Source organism: Cervus canadensis, chromosome 13 (genome assembly GCF_019320065.1).
Source record: "Cervus canadensis isolate Bull #8, Minnesota chromosome 13, ASM1932006v1, whole genome shotgun sequence".
Classification (NCBI taxonomy): Eukaryota; Metazoa; Chordata; class Mammalia; order Artiodactyla; family Cervidae; genus Cervus; species Cervus canadensis.
The window spans coordinates 35263753-35283565 of NC_057398.1; the positions used below are offsets into that span (position 1 = coordinate 35263753).

General features: G+C 47.9%; 1 protein-coding gene and 1 non-coding gene across 3 annotated transcripts in view; both read right to left on the reverse strand.

Annotated features, from left to right (window-relative positions):
* The window catches only part of GPR157 (G protein-coupled receptor 157), a 67096-nt gene that overhangs the window by 22296 nt on the left and 24987 nt on the right, over positions 1-19813 (reverse strand). Inside the window, exon 1 of one of the 2 annotated variants that reach the window (XM_043485334.1) lies at positions 1814-2354. The exons of the other annotated variant lie outside the window; for it this stretch is intronic. Coding sequence (XP_043341269.1) covers positions 1814-2289 — 476 coding nt within the window. The 5' untranslated portion in view covers positions 2290-2354. Of the gene's footprint in view, positions 1-1813; positions 2355-19813 lie in introns of those variants that run through there. 2 annotated transcript variants of the gene reach the window in all.
* On the reverse strand, positions 8186-8348 carry LOC122452667. The gene has a single exon (XR_006272821.1). It is a non-coding gene; the product is annotated as a U1 spliceosomal RNA (small nuclear RNA).

Genomic DNA, 19813 nt, shown 5'->3' on the forward strand with positions numbered 1-19813 from the left:
CAGGTTTTTACCAAGTTTTAGACTAGCAAAGGGAGTGCTAACTTCTGGAAGAGAAAAAATTGTCAAAGTCCCTTTGACAGGAAAAATTTCTTTTTTCTTTTAAGAAGAAAGTAGATAGGGACTTCTCTGGTGGTCCAGTAGTTAAGAATCCACCTTCCAATGCAGGAGACTTGGGTTCGAACCCTGGTGAGGTAACTAAACCACCACAACTATTGAGCCTGTGCACTGCAACTATAGACTGAATGTAGCCATGTATATATAAAGTAGGGGGATCACATACAACAGACAAGAGGAACAATCTGCTTCCTTATAGCCACAGAAGGACACACAGGCTTTCTTGAGAGGCTTTCTCTAAGCATCACAGAAAACATCCCTAGAAGTGAAAAGAAAGGTTCTTAGGGAATGCGTCTTTTCTATAGAAGCTGCACAGGTTCTCTTTATCACTTAAAAAATACATTATATTCAGTACTTTTCAAAAGAGAGGGGGAAAAGAGAAGAGAACCTTGCAAAGAAAGTCTTGGGTACCTTCCCAGATACACTTGAGCTCCACGCTGCCCACACCTAACCAGCCTCCCAAGAACAGGGTCCCAGAAATGGATGCAGAGATCCGGTGGGAGAGAGAGAAAGAAAAGGTCACCCCATCTCTGTGGATCTCTGCAGCACCTGACCCTGTCTGAATGGCTCACTGCAAATATTTTGACTTGAACAGCTGAGAAGCAGGCCATTTAATTTCCCAGGGCCCAGCTGGCCTCCCTCCAACAGCCGTGAGACCTGGAGGTCAAGTGACTCTTGCAGGCTTGTGACCTCACTGTTGTGACACCCAGGTGACTTGTCTCTACAAAAGTGCTGACCATCCTCTGTCCCTTGGAAAGAACTCAAGTATTTAACAGAGAGGACCTATAATTAGGGCAGCATTTGGTGCTCTTATTTGGAGGAGGGAGAAGAGGAAAGAAGCTCTATAAAATTCCTGCCTTGGGTTCAGCAGAGGACCTCACCAGATGTTTGAATCCTGGGATTACACTGGGAAGGGGCCAACCTTGGTTCACAGGTGAGAGCTAGCTGGATGAGACACTACAATGCCAGGGCAGGACAAGGCCTTGGTTCTCGCTACCCAGAGACTCCAGGCAGCTGGCAGCTGTCTTCCAGACCAGCCTCTGGCTCTGACCTCAATTTCAGAGCTGCTGAACTCTGGAAAGAAAGATTATCTAGAACATAGATAACAAGAGATTGGTGCCTGAGGTTTAGAGATGAGTAAAGATAAAATAAACAAGACTGTCCTTCCTAAATTTTAGCGCTGAGGCAGAGGATTGGGTGGAGGGCAGCCTGAGAGTGGCCACATGAACCACATGTACTTTTCCATCCTGGGGCACCTAACTCATCTCTCAGGGGCCTGCCCCCATGCCCACCAGCAGCAGAGATGGCCAGAACGCAGTGAAACAGGAGGCCAAAGGTCCAGAGTGGCCTCACCAGCTCTCCAGGTGCTTCCAAGTTACCAGGGTCCAGCTCTGAGGGTGAGCTCTAGTCCCCCACGCTCCAGGGCCTGCGCTGAGGCACCCACCTCCCTGGGAGGCTTGAGCTGAGGCCACCTCAAAGGGACGCCCCCTGCGGCGATATACAGAACTAGTTCATCAAGACTATCATTCCGCTGGCCCAGGGCTGTCCCGGGACATGAGCAGACACTGCCGGCTGAGTGGCCGGTCAGAGGTCCGACCAAGACGCGTGGCCCTGAGCGTGGCGAGGGCCACAGGGACAGCACACAGGATCCGGGCAGGGATCAGGGAACCTGAAGGAAAGAGGCGTCGCCGCCACCCACCTGACGACATGGAAAGCCCAGAGCAGGCGGCCAGTCTCGGGCCCGCACGCTGTGCGCACGATGCTGAGATACAGGTAGAGGGCAATGGCCACCGTCCAGAAGAAGGAGCTGGTGTTGGCGAAGGTGGAGAGCGCGCCCTGCAGCACGCAGTCCCACGAGGAGTCCTCGAAGTCCTGCAGGACCCCGTAGAAGTAAGAGGCGGCCGAGAGCAGGTCGGCCAGGGACAGGAAGAGCAGCAGGCGCCGTGCCAGGCTGCGCAGGTCGGGCCACAGGGCGTGCGTGGTTATCAGCAGGCCCGAGCCCCCAGCGGAGAGCACGCACGACAGAAGCACCACGGCGCGCTCCGACGGCACCAGCACAGTGGGCGGCGGGGGAGGTGGCATGGCCGGGCGCGGAGAGGGTTGGGATCGCGGCTCAGCGTGTGGCCGCCGCCGCCGCCGCAGCTGTCTGGGCACCGACCCGCGAGCCGCTAGCATCCCAGAGCCCGCCCCGCCCGCGTCCGGCCCCTCCCGCGTCCGGCCCCTCCCGCGTCCGGCCCCTCCCGAGCCCTCGGGGCCCGCGGCCCACGCCCCGCCCCTACCCCTAGGCCCCGCCCCACCCTACCACGCCCCCGCGATCTCCACACTCCGCCCCGTAGCCCCCATGCCCAGACAGCGGATGCGCCCCGCCCCCGCCCTGACGCCACACCCCTTCGTCCTCAAGCCCCGCCCCATGGCCCCCAAGTCCGGACTGCGGACCCGCGTCGGCCCCTGGACTGTCCCACGATCCCCACCCTGTCCCCGGCGCGCGCGCCCCTAAGGCTGCCCGACAGCTCCGCAGCACGCTCCCCAAGTCCCCGCCGTTCTGCTCACACCACACCGGTGGTACCCTGCATGATCCGGCCTGCAGGCCGCCCTCCCCACTCAGAGCTCCGAGTCCTGGGGAGGGATGTATTAGCAATATTTTTAGGGCTAATATTTCCTTCCTTTTTTACTGCCAGCCTGTGTACGGGGGAGGGGGGCTGGTGAGGGGGCAGTGGTATGCTGGAGGGAGGGGTGGAGGCATTCTTTCCACTGGTAACAAAAGCAGCACTCGAAGTGATTCTCGTTCTTTAAGCAGTGACAACAGACATGGGAGTTGTTTGGAAGGGGGTAGTGGTTCCCGAGGGGGATGCTTCCAATTTTTCGTACAATGAGCACGCTCACTGATTTGGTTTTTTTCTTTTTTAAAATTTAAGTTTAGTGGGTGAAATTTTAAAGAAAGGAAACAATTTCTAATTTATTAGTTTTTTTTCTGAAAATTCCATTAAAAAATTGGGGTACCATTCGTGTACCATAAAATTGGCCCTTTTAAGTGTGCAGTTGGCTTCCCTGGTGGCTCAGTGGTAAAAGAACCCACTTGCCTGTGGGTTCAATCAAGAGACGCAGGTTCAGTCCCTGGGCTGGAGGGATCCCTGGAGGAGGAAATGGCAACCACTCCAATATTCTTGCCTGGAGAATACCATGGACAGAGCAGCCTGGTGGACTGTAGTCCACGCAGTCCAGAAAGAGTCGGACACAACTTAACAACTAAACACATGTACAGTGATTTATAGTGTATACACAAGTTTGTGCAAGCATCCTCCCTGTCAAATTCCACAACATTTTCATCACCTCAGAAAGAAACACTGATGGTTCAGCAGGTGAAGAATCCGCCTGCAGTGCAGGAGACACAGGAGACGCAGGTTTGATCCCTGGAGAAGGAAATGGCAACCCACTCCAGTACTCCTGCCTGAGAAATTCGATGGACAGGGGAGCCTGGCCGGCTGCAGTCCATAGAGCTGCAGAGAGTCAGACGCGATTGAGCACATCCCACATGGTCAAAAGCGAGGTAAGAAGTCCCAAATGGGATCACATGCTCAAGGGACAAAACCAGGACTTCATACCTAACCTAACTGTGGTTTCAACCTCTTCTAGGAATGCAGTCTTGATCAGCCAGTCTGGAATTTCCTGCTCTGCAGCGGTGAAGTAATCCATAGATAGACCCCTGCAGTTCCCCAAAGGAAGGCCACCTCAGCTGACATAATCAGCTTTTGCTGACTAATTTCCTTGTCCCACCTCTTTCTGCCTGTAAAAGTCTTCTATTTTGTCCGGTTCTTCAGAGCTCCTTTCTGTTTGCTAGATGGGCTGCTGCATGATTCGTGATGAGTGAATAAAGCCAGGAAGATCTTTACCACTTACTCAGTTGAACTGTGTTTTGTAACAGTAGTCAGTCCCCGTTTCTCGCTCTCCCCAGCTCCTGGCAACTATTAATCCACCTTCTGTGTCTATGGGTTTGCCTATTCTGGACATTTCACAGAGATGGAATCAAATAATAGGTGGTCTTTTGTGACTGGCTTCTTTCACTTAGCTTATTTTCAAGGTTCATCCACATTGTGGCATATACCAGTGCTTCATTTATGGCTGAATAATATTCCATTGTACGGATAGCCCATATTTGTTTTTCCATTTTATCAATTGATATTTGGCCCTTATAAATAATGCTGCTTTCAACATTTATATACAAGTTTTTGTGTGAACATTTATTTTCAGTTCTCTTGGGTATATACCCAGGAGTGGAATTCCTGGGTCATTTCAGTTCAGTTCAGTTCAGATCAGTTGCATCCGACTCTTTGTGACCCCATGGACTTCAGCATACCAGGCTTCCCTGTCCATCACCAACTCCCGGAGCTTGCTCAAACTTATGTCCATCGAGTCGGTGATGCCATCCAACCATCTCATCCTCTGTCGTTACCTTTTCCTGCCTTCAATCTTTCCCAGCATCAGGGTCTTTTCCAATGAGTCAGTTCTTTGTATCAGGTGGCCAAGGTATTGGAGCTTCAGCTTCAGCATCAGTCCTTCCAATGCATATTCAGGGTTGATTTCCTTTAGGATTGACTGGTTTGATCTCCTTGCAGTCCAAGGAAATTTCAAGAGTCCAGTACCACAGTTCAAAAGCATCCTAGTCCAATTCTTCCATCCATACATGACTACTGGAAAAACCATAGCTTTGACTAGATGGACCTTTGCTGGCACAGTAATGTCTCTGCTTTTTTATATGCTGCCTAGGTTGGTCATAGCTTTTCTTCCAAGGAGCAAGTGTCTTTTAATTTCATGGCTGCAGTCACCATCTGCTGTGATTTTGGAGCCCAAGAAAATAAGTCTTTCACTGTTTCCATTGTTTCTCCATCTATTTGCCGTGAAGTGATGGGACTGGATGCCATGATCTTTGTTTTTTGAATGTTGAGTTTTAAACCAGCTTTTTCACTCTCCTCTTTCACTTTCATCAAGAGGCTCTTCAGTTCCTCTTCACTTTCTGCCATAAGGTGTCATCTGTATATCTGAGGTTATATATATTTCTCCCGGCAATCTTAATTCCAGCTTGTGCTTCATCCAGTCTGGCATTTCGTATGATGTACTCTGCATGTAAGTTAAATAAGCAGGGTGACACTATACAGCTTTGACGTACTCCTTTCCCAATTTGTAACCAGTCTGTTGTTCCATGTCCAGTTCTAGCTGTTGCTTCTTGACCTGCATACAGATTTCTCAGGAGGCAGGTAAGCTGGCCTTTCCTAAGGTAAATTCCCATCCCTTGAAGACTTTTGCACAGTTTGTCGTGATCCACATAGTCAAAGGCTTTAGTGTAGTCAATGAGGCAGTAGATATTTTTCTGGAATTCTCTTGCTTTTTCTATGATCCAACAGATGTTGACAATTTGATCTCTGGTTCCTCTGTCTTTTCTGGGCAATATGGTTACTCCATTTTTAACTTTTTGAGGAACTGTTAGACTTTTCCCCAAAGTGGCACCATTTTATACTCCTGCAGCAATCTATCAAGACTCTAATTTCTCCAGTCTCCTAACTCTTTGATTCTAACCATCCTAGAATGGCTGGTGTTTCATTGTGGTTTTGATTTGTTGTTGCTCAGTGTTCAACTCTTTGCGACCCCATGGACTGCAGCACGCCAGGCCTCCCTGTCCCTCACCATCTCCTGGAGTTTTGATTTACATTTCTCTAATTAATAATTGCATTTCTCTTTTCCTATGCTTATTGACCACCTGCATTTCCTCTTTGGGGAAATGTCTGTTCAAAACCCTTGCCTATTTTTTAAGTAAGTTGTATTTTTATTATTGAGTGGTAAGAGTTCTTTATATATTCTGGATATTAGACCTGTCAGATACATGACTTACAAAAATTTTCTCCCATTCTGTGGGTTGTCTTTTCAATCTCTTGATAGTATACAAGGAAGTACAAAAGTTTTTATTTTGACAATGTTCAGTTTACCTCTTTTTTCTCCCTCTGGCTGTTATGCTTTTGGTTTACTATCTTTGGTGTCATGTCTAAGAAGCCAGTGCCTAATCCAAGTTCAGAAAGATTTACACCTATGCTCTCTTCTTCCCAGTGTACACAGCATTGGTTATTGTAGCTTTGCAGAAAGTTTTGAAATGAGGAAGTGTGAGTCCTGCCATGGTGTTTTCCTTTTCACTATTATTTTAGCTGTTTGGTGTCCCTTGCAGTTCAGTATCAATTTGAGAATCAGTTTTTCCATTTCTGAAAAAAAAAAATAGGGATTGCATTGAATCTGTATGGAAATTTGGGGGGAAAAATGCCCCCAAATTAATAATATTAAATGTTCTTATCTATGACCAAGGGATGTCTTTCCTTTTATTTAGGTCATCTTTAATTTCAGTCAATAATGTTTTATAATTTTCAGTTTACATTAGATTTGATTTTGCAAGTGACTCATAAAAGGAGATTATCATCTGCATCAGTTCAGTTCAGTTCAGTCGCTCAGTTGTGTCCGACTCTTTAGATTATCTTTTTTGCATCTAACTTTTAAAAACATTGTGTTATGAACTATGCATACTGACAAGTAGTTAAAACACAGATAAACAACCTGATAAATAGTTTATGAAGCAAATACCCACCAAGAAATACATTATCAGCACACCAGAAACTTCCTCCCAGGCCTATTTCTTCCTCATTGGTCATTCTCTTGCTTTTTAAAAACTGTTCATGCATACGTCCCTAAACAAAGTAGTATAGTTTGCCTGTCATCTAATTTTTTTTTTTTTTGGCCACACCACGTGGCTTGTGGAATCTTAGTTCTCTGTCCGGGGGTGGAACACAGGCCCTCAGCAGTGAAAGTGTGGGCCTCCCCGAACTTTATATAAGTGGAATCACATGCTATGGTCCTTTTTGTACCTTCTATTTTGTTAACGTGTTTTTAAAATTTTAATCAGAGTTGACTTACAATGTTGTGTTAGTTTAAGGTGTACAGCAAAGTGATTCACACACACATATATATTCTTTATTTACATTTTCTTCCATTACAGGTTATTGTAAGATATCGAGAATAGGCTCAGATGGTAAAGAATCTGCCTGCAGTGCAGGAGACGCAGCTTTGAGCCCTGAGTCAGGAAGATTCCCTGGAGAAGGGAAGGGCAATCCACTCCAGTATTCTTGCCTGGAAAATCCCATGGACAGAGGAGCCTGCTGGGCTACAGTCCATGGGGTTGCAGAGTCGGACAGGACTGAGCAACTATGACTTTCACTTTCACTTTCTGTGCAATATAGTAGGTCCTTGTCAGTTATCTATTTTATATACAGGAGTGTATATATTTTAATCCCAAACACCTATCTTATCCCCCCCAGCCCGATCCCCTTTGGTAACCATAAATTTGTTTTCTATGTCTGTGAGTCTATTTCTGTTTTGTAAATAAGTTCATTTGTGTCATTTTGTCTCTTGTTTTTTTGCTCAATTTATTTTTGTGAGATTCATCTATGTTCTCACTGAAGCTGCAATTCTTTCAGTTTCATTGCCTGCCATACAGTATTCCATCGTATAAATAAAATATCTATCCCATCTACTGTTTTGGGACATGTTGGATTGTTGGACAAGCAATGCTGGGATAAGCATACATTCTTTTTTTAATCGGGAAAAAAGTTACTGAGAACAATTCTCAGCAGCTGGAACAGCGTATTCATGAACTTTGCTTTGCAGAGGTCAAAGAGCAGCTGCTTTCCTTCTGAGTCACTTAGGAAGCCCCTGACCTCCTCCTGAGAGGACCCAAGATCGTGAACAGCCCCGGGCTGTCAATGAAACTGCTCGGCTCTTTACTGGTGTGTATAGTTCTAAGCTTGGATTGTGCAACCAGCCTTGGCTTTGGCACATGGCCACGCAAGAGCCTGGAATGGACTCTCCCCGGATCATACTCATTTAAACCTTCAGAAGGTCTTGGAAGGACAAGGGGGGACAGGAGACGTCTTCTGGCAAGCATCTCTGTCACAGATCAAGTCAGACTAGATCTTTCCCGATTTACTGACATGAAAACCCTTCACCCACTTCCCCAGACTTTTATTATGTTTCATGTTTCTAGGGGAAAGCACAAGTGCCCCTCTCCCACTACCACAATTTGCAGTTGAGTTTCCTACATTTGGGGAAATTGCAGGGGTCAGCACATCTGAAGTGCAATGGATAAACCTCGTCCTGGGAAAACCATTTTTGAGATCATGGTATTTCTCTAGCCAGGTGAGCATGTGCTCAGTCGTGTCCAAGTCTATGCAACGCCATGGACTATAGCCTCCCAGGTTCCTCTGTCCATGGGATTTTCCAGGCAAGAAGGCTGGAGTGGGTTGCCATTCCTTTCTCCACGGGATCTTCCCAGGCCAGATCGAACCCAGGTCTCCTGCGTCTCCTGTATTGCAGGAGGATTCTTTACTGCTGTGCCACCTGGGAAGCCCTTCAGGGAAGTATAGCGGTTGGTTACTTTACATGCAAGTTTGAGCAAGAGAACCCTTGGCATTCTCTGCACTGGAAAACATTCAAACAACATTCATACTTCCTCATTACAGGGGGAAAAAATGGGGAAGACATGTAATAAAATAGCTTCAAATCACTTAGATTTAAGCTTGAGGCCAGTTTTCCAGTCTGATGGCACTGATATTGCCCAGATAGGTCTGGGGACTAAGCAGAAGGGTGGGAATCATGACTCCCAAGTTGCTGGGTGATCTTAAGCTACCTAATGTAGCTCTAATTTAGCTCTGCGAAAAGGAGCCAAGGACTCTGGACACCCTGCCTCTCAACACAGGTGTTGGGTTCTGCTTCTCCCATCTCCATCCCAGGAAATGGTGGTCCTCCAAGGAGGCGTGACCCAGACAGCAAACCCAGAGAAACTCCTGGCTCCAAGCTTCCACTGACAGTTCCTACCCACATGGAATGCAAGGTCCCATCAGCCATGTTTTAAGAGGCCTATCCTCTCAGTCCTCCCCCTCCTTCTCCCTCCTTAGAGGAATTGGTAAAAAATCCAGATGGAATCTTCATTTGACCCTGAGTCATCTCTCTAGCATCTGCTCCAAGCCAGCCGGCAGTTGTCTGCTGCTCACATGTCCAAAGGGGTCATGTCTAAAGGTCCTGGCACATCATGACAGCCCTCCTTGCCCTGCAGTTGTCTGGCTGCAGAACTAGGGGCCCAGACCCCAAGAGGCCCCATGGCCATGGCCAGCATCCCAGGAACAGATTGGCTTGGGTTTGCTTCTCCCTGTCCTCTCACCCCAGAAATGGCACAAGGTTCTTCTCCCCTGTCAACTGCAAAGGGGATGGCAATCTTTAGTCTCTCAGATGAAAGAGCCCTAAATGATTTTCTGAGCTCAACTCCAACCTAAGCAGTAAGCTATGTATTTGATTTTTAACACTAGAACAGAAGAGGGACTTTTCCTTATGCTGTTGGTAGAAATGTGGGCTGGCTAGCTCTCTCATTTCCCTCTTTGAAGGTGAATATGGCTCATCTTGCCCTTTACTATGTAGGTACCATGGTGAGCAACAGCTGTGGAAGAGGAACCTGGTTCACGTGGGCCCCTCTCCCTCTTCCCCCACCTAGCATCCTCAAAGGAGGTAGTGCAAACCCTGACACGCTCACGTGACCATTGAGCCACAGAGATGGAAAACCAGGGCAAGCTGACCAGCATAGTTGTGCAGTTGTAACTGAACAGGGTTCTTGGCCTCCTTGATCAATAAAAGTTGTTAAGAGGCCAGACAAGAAATTCAGGCAAGACTTTATTGGAGTGTCTAATGTAGCAGGAGGGATGGAGAACAAGCAACAGTTTCCCTTGCTTGCTCCCTCTCTGTGGGGGGTGCAGGGGAAGGGGCAAGCTGGTTCCTTATATGGGGTGAGGGGAGGGTCCCTTATATGAGGTGAGGGGAGGGTTCCTTATATGGGGTGAGGGGAGGGTGTGTTCCTTATATGGGGTGAGGGAGGCCAAAGGGGTGGCTTAGGTGGTTTGCCCACCCCTTTGGTGGTGGTACAGGCAGGGGGCACTTGTACACTACCCTGCTTTTGCTCCCTGGCTCTTCAGACTTGGCAGTTGGGGTTTTGGGTCTTTTTGTATCTTCTTGTTTATAACTGCATGCACAGTTATTTTTAGTCCCTTATAGTTTCTTTGTATTTTGTTGTTGGGAGAAAAGTTTGTCCAGGTGCAAACACTGCAGCAAAGGCTCCCAGGTCCCAGCCTGTCTCACAGACAGGGGCCTCCTCTTCAAGGGGCATGGCTGGTGGGTTTATTTCCCTACCAGAGAGACCCTCAGGGCTCAGGAAGATGCGTTTAAACCCTCACCCCTCCGTCCCCATTACCTTGAACCTTCCCCTCCTTACCCCAAAGTCTAAAACCTGTTGCCGCCAGCTTGCTGTGCCCGAGGTCCTCCTGCCTGCGGAAGCCCTGAAGACCCTGCCTCTGCCAAGCTCTTGAACGGCAGCAGCTCCCAGGGTGACCACTACTGTGGTTCCCAGCTGCCTGGGCCAATTAAAGAATAGCGGGGGCACTTCCCTGGTGGTCCAGTGGTTAAGACTTCGCCTTCCATTGCAGGGGCTGCAGGTTCAATCCCTGGTCGGGAAGCTAAGATCCCACATGCTTTGCAGTCAAAAAATCAGAACATAAAACAGAAACAATAGTGTAATAAATTCAGTAAAGACTTTTTAAATGGTCTACCAAAAAAAAAAAAAGAACCTTAAAAAAAATAGCTGAATCACTAAAGGGAACGCCTACTTTCCTTTATACCTCTGCGTGGGGACTCACTTTGCATGTGAGAGTGGCTGAAAGTACATTGCTGGCACCAGGAGTGAAGTCTCTCCTAGTGGAAGACAGGTTCTAGTCCTGCTGCTTGGCCTGGCCATGTTGGTGGACAGAATTCTAAAAATGCTCCCACTCAATTCCTGAGCCCTGGTCATTTCATCAAACACTAATCTAGGTACTCCTCTGAGGGGATTTTGAAGATGGAATTAAAGGTTTGTTATGACCTGAGTGTTCACACTCCCTTGCACTGCCAAATTCGTATACTGAAACCCTAATCCTGAATACCATCGTATTAGAAGATGGGGCCTTGGAAGGTGATTAGGTTTAGATGCGATGTGAGGATGGAGCCCCCTTGATGGGACTGGTGCCTCTGTAAGAAGAGGAAGAAACACCAGAGCTCCCTCTGTCCACTGTGTGAGGATATAGCAAGAGGGCAGCTCTCTACAAGCCAAGAAGCAGGTTTTTCCCAGGAACCGCATCTGTCAGCACCTGGGTCTTGGACTCCTGGCCTCTAGAACCCTGAAAAACAAATGTCTACTGTTTAAGCCACTCACTCTGCAGTATCTTGTTATAGCTGCCAGAGCTAAGTCAGGTGGCCCATTAAGATACAAAGATGATCCATGTTGGCCTGAACCCTTTACAAGCAGAATGTTTTCTTTGGCCAGGAGTAGAGGAGGAAGTTGGAGAGCCTTGAAGAGTGAGGGAAGATTCCATCAGAGGGGCAATGGGTGTGAGGAACCAGCTGCCACCAGTGATGGTGTGAGTTGTTGTTCAGTCACTAAGTCGTGTCCAACTCTTTGTGACCCCAGGGCCTGCAGCACACCAGGCTGTCCTTCACATCTCCTGGAATTTGTTCAAACTCATGTCCATTGAGTGGATGATGCTATCCAACCATCTCATTCTGTCACCCCCTTCTCCTCCTGCCTTCAATCTTTCCCAGCATCAGTCTTTTCTAATGAGTCAGCTCTTCCCACCAGGTGGCCAAAGTATTGGAACTTAAGCATCAGTCCTTCCAATGCATTGGAAGGATTGACTGGTTGGATCTCCTTGCTGTCCAAGGGACTCTCAAGAGTCTTCTCTTGTGAGAGGGCCTGTGAAATGCTACTAGGGGATGAAAGAGACCTGAACTCAGCCAATCCTTGAACAAGCTGAGAACACAGCCATTAACGCTGGAGTGTGGGACCCTGAATGGAAGACCCAGTTGAGCCATGACAGACTTCTGACCTTGAAGGTCTATGAGATAATAACTGGCTGTTTTACAAGCCACCAAATTGGTGCTGGAGAAGACTCTGAGAGTCCCTTGGACTGCAAGGAGATCAAACCACTCAATCATAAAGGAAATCAACCTTGAATATTCACTGGAAGGACTCATACTGAAGCTGCAGCTCCAATACTTTGGCCACCTGATGCAAAGAGACGATTCATTGGAAAAGACCCTGATGCTGGGAAAGATTGAGGGCAGGAGGAGAAGGGGGTGACAGAGGATGAGATGGTTAGATAGCATTACTGACTCAACGGACATAATTTGAGCAAACTCTGGGTGATAGTGGAGGACAGAGAAGCCTCCTGGTTGCAGTCCTTGGGGTTGCAAAGAGTTGGGGACACAACTTAGTGACTGAAAAACAACAAAGTTGGTGTAATCTGTTACAAAGAAATAGAAAACAAATATTCCACATGACCCAAAGGGGCTAATTAATCTTTCTAAGTCCCCACGTCTCATTCAGAAAATAAGGACAGAAAATTCAAAGGGTTGCTGTGAATAAGGGACATTGGGGCTTGTAGATAGATCCTTGAACTTGGGGCCAGAAGACCAAAAGTCACTAGTTATGTCACTTTTAGCAAGTTATTTAACTTCTCCTAGTCTCAGTTTCCACACTTCTAAAGGGGAGCCAATGGCAACTATGATCTTAATAACTGAGTGACAGTTGGGCTCATGGCTACCCAGCCAAAGACTACATTTCCCAGAATCCCTTGCTAAGAGGTATGGTCACCTGCCCAAGGCTTCACCAATGAAATGAGAAAGGCATGTGGGCTGCTTCTAGGGTGGACTTTAAAACATGGCACATGCCCTCCAGCTCCTGCTCCCTCCTATGACTGGAACACTGAGGTGCCAGCCACACAGCTTCAACAAGTAGACAAGGAACGTGACTTCCAGGATGGTGGAGAAGAAAGATGGTATGAACCCAGGTCCCTAAATGAGGGGGTTGCTGAGTCACCCACTGGCTTGGCATGTGAGAGGGAAATAAACATGTTTTCTTGGAGCCCTTGGCTATTGGGGTTGGGGGGGCGGGGTGCTCTTATTCAGCGGCCTGCTCTCTGCCTTGACTAATTCAAGCAACTAGTACAGGGAAAACAGGTCCAAGGGTGGCAAAGAAGAATTGGGTATGTCATGTAAGCATTAATTAGCCCAGAGCCTCCGTTTCACCTAGGATTTTGTTTTGTAAAATGGAGCAATTATTAAAATATTAAGTGACTTTTTAATCCTCCTCAATAAGTATTACTTCAAGAATATGCTAGAAGTTCAGTGAATCAAGAGATTGTGGTGATTTATTCATTCCACAGATTATCTATTGAGCCCCTATTAATTGCCTGAAGATATAACACTGAACAAAGCAAAATACCCACTTTCGAGGAATTTTCCCGCTAGGCAGGAGGGAGGTGATAAACAACCAACAAATACATAATGTTCAATGGTGATTAGTATGGGAGAGAAGAGTAAATAAAAGGGTGGAGGCAGGCCAGTGAGAGTGATGGGAACGTATTATACAGGTATCCAGAGAAGATCTCCCTGATGCCATAGCGTTTGAACAAGATCCGGAAGTGAGGGAGTGTCCTGGGACACCCAGGGGAAGAACATTCTAGGCAGGGGAAACAGTCCAAGCAAATGCCCTGAGGAGGAGCATAGCCTATGTGTTCAGTGAACAGCAATGAACCTCTAGAGGGGGTATCAGAGGGCAGATAGATTATGAGGGCCCCACAGTCAACATGAGAAATTCAGCTTTTGCATGCTGAGAGTCCCTTGGACTGCAAGGAGATCAAACCATTCAATCATAAAGGAAATCAACCTTGAATATTCCCTGGAAGGATTGATGCTGAAGCTGAAGCTCTAATACTTTGGCCAGCTGATGAAAAGAGCCAACTCATTGGAAAAGACCCTGATGCTGGGAAAGACTAAGACTAGTTCTAGACTAAGAACAGGAGGAGCAATTGAAGAACTGAGTAGAGGGGTGCTCTGAGCTCCATGTACAGAGTAAAGCCTGACTTAGGGGCTACTATGTCATTGAGGTGAGGGGTGATGGAGGTAGAAATCAAGGATGTGTAGTTCCAGATGCAGAGATGATAGGATATATGGAGGGGTCAGGTGTGAGTGTGAGCAAATGAGGAGTCAAGGAAGATTTTAGAGTTCCAAGATGAAAGGGCAGACTTACTCTTGCCTAGAGGGGGCAGGTATGGGGAGGCAACAGAAGGTGCTCAGTTCTGGATGCCTTTGATTCCTATTGGACAAGCCAAGTGGTCCTACTTGGGGAAGGTCCTATTTGAAGATAGAAATTTGGAGGCAGTCAGCATAAAGATGGTGTTTAAGACATGAGACCTGAGAGCTCCCAGGGACCAACATCTGCAGAGGGAGCCCTGGACACTACAAACTAGAAGTGGGAGGATGAGTCAGTGGAACCAGAAAGATGTCTTTCAGCAGTAATTGTATTTTTTTTATTGTGGCAAAATTAAAATTTTTTGGTATGTCATAAAAATTGTAATTTTAACTATGTTGAAGTATGTGATTCAGTGGCATTGATAACCTTCACAGGACTCTGTAACCATCACCGCTATTTCCAAAACTTTTTCATCAACCCAAACAGAAACTTTGTACCCCTTAACCAATAAATACATAATGTTCAATGGTGATTAGTATGGGAGAGAAGAGTAAATAAAAGGTGGAGGCATGCCAGTGAGAGTGATGGGAACGTATTATACAGGTATCCAGAGAAGATCTCCCTGATGCCATAGCATTTGAACAAGATCCAGAAGTGAGGGAGTGTCCTGGGACACCCGGGGGAAGAACATTGTGTCTTCCATTGTCTCTTCCCTCCAGTCCTGGCAATATCTACTTTCTGTCTCTAATGAGTTCCCATTTCTGGACCTTTCACATCAATGTACTCAGACAACAGGTAGTCATTTCTATATGCTTCTTTCATTTACTATAATGTCTTCAAGGTTTACTCATGTTGTAGCATGTAATGGCACTTTATTTCCTTTTATGCCAAGTAGTATCCCATTGGATGAATGCTTATCCATTCACTTGTTGATGAACACCTGGGTTTATTCTGCCTCTTGGCTATTGTGAATAATGCTGCTGTGAATAAGCAGTGACTCTTAATGTGGGCTTGGGGAGAAAGTAAAAGCTATGAGCATGTCTCCTTCCCAGAAGCCCTTCACAGTCTTCCAGGGGTTTTCTTTGGCTCTATGAACGAGAACTATGAGCTAAACTGATTGAAAACAGCTTTAAAACAAATGGGATTAAAAGAAAATTAGCAATATGCCTTAAATCTCAATTAGACAGGAAATATATTACACATATATTCAATAGGAACATGGAACCTAAATGCTGAGCATGTGCAAGCTATGCTATGTCTTGCTCAGCACCCCTTTCTCCACAGAACGCACATCTGAGAAACAGAGGGACCTGGCTGGCCTTGTGCGTGGTGTCTGTCACACAACAGGTCCTCAGCCAGGGTCTGTGGGACACACGGAGCAGCCAGATGACAGTCGCTGGAATCCTGGCAAGGGACACACCGTGGCCCGACTGCCTTTCTAGGGCAAGGTTCTTACCTGCGGGCAGTAACCTGGATGGGGACTAGGTGAGTCTGTTGTCATCAACTTCCCACAGAAATCAAGCAAATCCTTTACTTACCAACATGGAAAACAAGGCCCAGGAGTTCAGTGTTTTGTTTATTTGTTTGAGCAGTGCCAACAACAGAAATCTCAGATGTTTTCCTATCATGTTGCAGGTTTCTCAAAATACCACTCGTGCTCATCACTACTTTTAAATTATGGTCATTACTTGGCCAGCTGCTGCTGGATCATATTTAATGTGCTAATAGAGGCACATATGTGTGTGCATTAGTCGCTCAGTCATATCCAACTTTTTGGGATCCCCATGGGCTGTAGCCCGTCAGGCTCCTCTGTCCATGGAGTTCCCCAGGCAAGAATACCAGTGTGGGTAGCCATTCCCTTCTCTAGGGGATTTTCCAGACCCAGGGATCAAACCCAGGTCTCCTACATTTCAGGCAGATTCTTTACTGTCTCAGCCACAAGGGAAGCCCAGGGGCACATGTATCACTCTAACAAATTTGGTTTTATCAAATATTTTGATAATTATGTTACACTATGTGCTGTGCTTAAGCCGCTCAGTCATGTCTCTTTGCGACCCTATGGACTGTAGCCCACCAGGCTCCCTTGCCCATGGGGATTCGCCAGGCAAGAATATTGGAGTGGATTGCCATGCCCTCCTCCAGGGGATCTTTCCAACCCAGGGATCAAACCAGGTCTCCCACATTGCAGGCAGCTTCTTTATCGTCTGAGCCACCTGTGAAGCCCAAGAATACTGGCATGGGTAGCTTATCCCTTCTCAGGGCAACTTCCCGACCCAGGAATCGAACCGGGGTCTCCTGCATTGCAGGTGGATTCCTTACCAGCTGAGCTACCAGGGAAGCCCATGTTACACTATATTTGCTATATAATCCATGCATTTTTTCCATCTTTCGGTCTATAGGCACTGGTAGATGGGCAAAAGGGTCACGATATAACCACTGTCAAACGGCTGCTCCCTGGGCTTGTCTCCCTTCCCCCTCTGCCTTCATCCCTGGGACACACTTGGGTCCTGGATCCAGACTCACACCCAGACTCCACGTCCTGACCCGGCTGTGAGGGCACCTCTCGCCACCAGGAGGCGCTGCTTCCTCCGTGTCAGAGGAAGCCCGGGGCAGAGAGAGGGCTTCCTCCCTCCATCTTCGTCCTAATCAGGGCTGGTTAACGGAACCTCCTGGCAACTTTTTTCCTGTTCTCATTCTCTGATCCCCCACGCCCTTCTCTTTCCCTCCCCCATCCACTCTCTCTTAAAAAAGCAAAAAAACACTTTCTATAACGGAAAATTTCAAAATGTACAGAAGTATATGCGAACCCCCCGGATGCCATGAGCCAACTTCAATTATCGCCTCACGACCAATCTTGTTTCACCTACATCCTACCTGGGGAACTTTCTAAGTATGTAGATACCCAGGTCCCACCCAAGATGGGGGAGTCAGAATCTTAGGGCTTAGGAAGCTCCCAGGCCGCCCTTTGGGAACCACTTTTACAAACTTGGCCCCGCCTCCGGGATGTCCGCTCCGCCCCCGCCCCGTCCCCATCCCCCATCCCCCGCCCGGTGCTGTTCACACAACTCGGCCTCCGACCCCTCCCCCACAGCTCCCACCCGGAGCTTGCCGGCCTTCTCCCATCTCTGACCCAAGTCCTGTGGCTCCCATCACCCCTCTCTTGCTCAGGCCCCACAGGACTCCGGCACAGCTGGTCCCTGTCCTCTGTATGGTCACTCTTCTGCATCCATCTGAGAGCCAGTACTAAGTGACCACGCCTCACACCCTTGAGCAATCTCCGGCGACTACGTTCTGTTGGCTCCTGGGTCTTTCGCTGCCTCTTCCTATGGACAGAGAACAGGCCCCAGAGTCCATCATTTCTAGGCTGGATAGATACTGCTAAGCTATTAAAACTTGACTTTGAGGTGTTCAGAAAAATCTCAGTGATGAGCTGAACTGTGTCACCACCACCCCGCCCCTACTCTGCAAATCCATAGTTGAAGTCCTGACCCTCAGGATTTCAGAATGTGACTGAATTTGGAGACTGGGTTTCCACCCCCCACCCCACGTTTATTTATCTATGTGACGGCACTGGGTCTTAGTTGTGGCACCAGCATCTTTGACGTTAGTTGTGACATGTGGGATCTAGTTTCCTGACCAGGGACTGAACTTGGGACCCCACTGGACCACCAGGGAAGTCCCTGGAGATAGGTTCTTTAATGAGGTAATCAGGTTAGAGGTCATTAGGGTAGGTTCTAATCCAATATGACTGGCATCCTCATAAAAAGGGGAAGTGTGGTCACAGACAGGCACAGATCATGTGAGGACACAGGGAGAGGAGGCCATCCGTGAAGCAAGGAGACAGGCCTCAGATGGGACCAGCCCTACCGACACCGTGATCTTGGACTTCCAGCCTCTGCAACTGGGAGAAGACAGATTTTCTGGGGTTCTTTGTTAGTGCAGCCTAGCAGAGTAACACAACCCGCGAGCGGAAACAAGTCACAAAACAAGAAACATTCCTCCCTGAGTTCCGAGGAACCAGTTTCTGATGACTGTCAGAGGCAGCCCCAAGCACCAGACCCGGGTTCTGTATTTGTGTGTGTCCCCTGAGAGGCCCTGGGTTCAGCCGGAAGGAGAATTCTGGCCCCAGAATTCAGCCTCCCTCGCCCTGACTCTCTGGGTGGGTCTGTCACCATCTTTTGCTGCAGCACCTGCTCTGTGCCAGGCTGTCTCAGGAAGTGGTCACCAAGTCCTGATCCCAAACCGGGTCATGAATTTGACGTGGGACAAGAGTCCTCATGACCTCCAGCCTGAAGGCTTGTAGCAGGTGTTAGACAAAAGTGGCTACACAATTCATGGGCCAGGTGCACAATGAAATTGCAGGTCCTTGTTCCAAAGTCGTTACCAAGTTCCACTGGTGACAGCCCAGATGCAGGCCCTGCTAAGCACAGTGTCCTGTGTGACTGCACAGACTGCACCCCCTGAAGCCGCCTTGGCTCTTAGGGAACACTAAAGGGAGGAGCAAGGCCAGTGTCCAGGGCACAGCAACCTCACCAGGAGCCTCTGACTTGTCACCAGCGCCAAGAATCAGCCACCTGCCCCTTCGGATCTGAGCCTCGTGGAAGCTTCCAGACGGTGACCTGGGGGAGATCGTTTCATCTCTTCTCTCCTATCTGGATTCCATGTTTTAGCAGTGACTTCAAATAGAAAAAGACAATCCTTAAAGTTTGTCATTTAGAGACAGGATAATCTGTGATTTTTTGTGCATTATGGAAATTAGACTAAGGCCTGATGCTCTGTTTTGGAATGATGCCTCAGGATCCTGGGGATGGAGTGAGGAGGTACCAGCCTGAACAATTACTACAGAATTACCAAAGGGGCACAGGGCACCTCTTAGTTAAAGAGTCCAAGGGCCTATGTATTTGGCTGTTTACTTTGGCAATTTCAGTTCCAGCAAAGGATGCATTTGTCCAAAGTGGCTCCAGGTAATGTTCAGAGATGCAGGGGATGAAGAGCAAGGGAACCCCTCCTTCCTCTGTGTAGGCATATCATGTAGAGTTTGTGAGTTTCAAACAATAAACGGGACTCTGGTGAACTCATGTCTAATGAAAACAAGGCAGCTCCTAGGATGGCAGGAATACTTAGGCAGGATGGGACCAGAGAGCTTGGAGGATCCAGGGGGCCAGAGTGACAGGATCCTCCTTTGAATGTGTGCACTGGGACCAGCAAACTGCAAGTACATCTCGTCTGCACCCTGAGCTCACGACTCACACTGACCAGGGGAGTCCCTGACTGCATCTAGTGGGGTGAGTGGTTTTCCCAAGGATCCAGCAGCTGCTGCTAGAAGAGGCTGCTGGGGAGCAAAACTCCCCCAGTGTCCCCTAGTCCTTGGGCATCCCTACTAGCACCCTGTCTGGTGTAGAGCATGGACTAGGTGCTGAATTAAAGCTTTCATTTTGACCAGATTCCCCACCACACCCACCAATTTTAACCACTGATCCTGGAGAGAGAGAGCCCCAGAAAAGAGTGGCAAAGATTATTTCCTTCCCACCTGCCCCGCCTTAAATGTATAAAGGCTACAGTTTA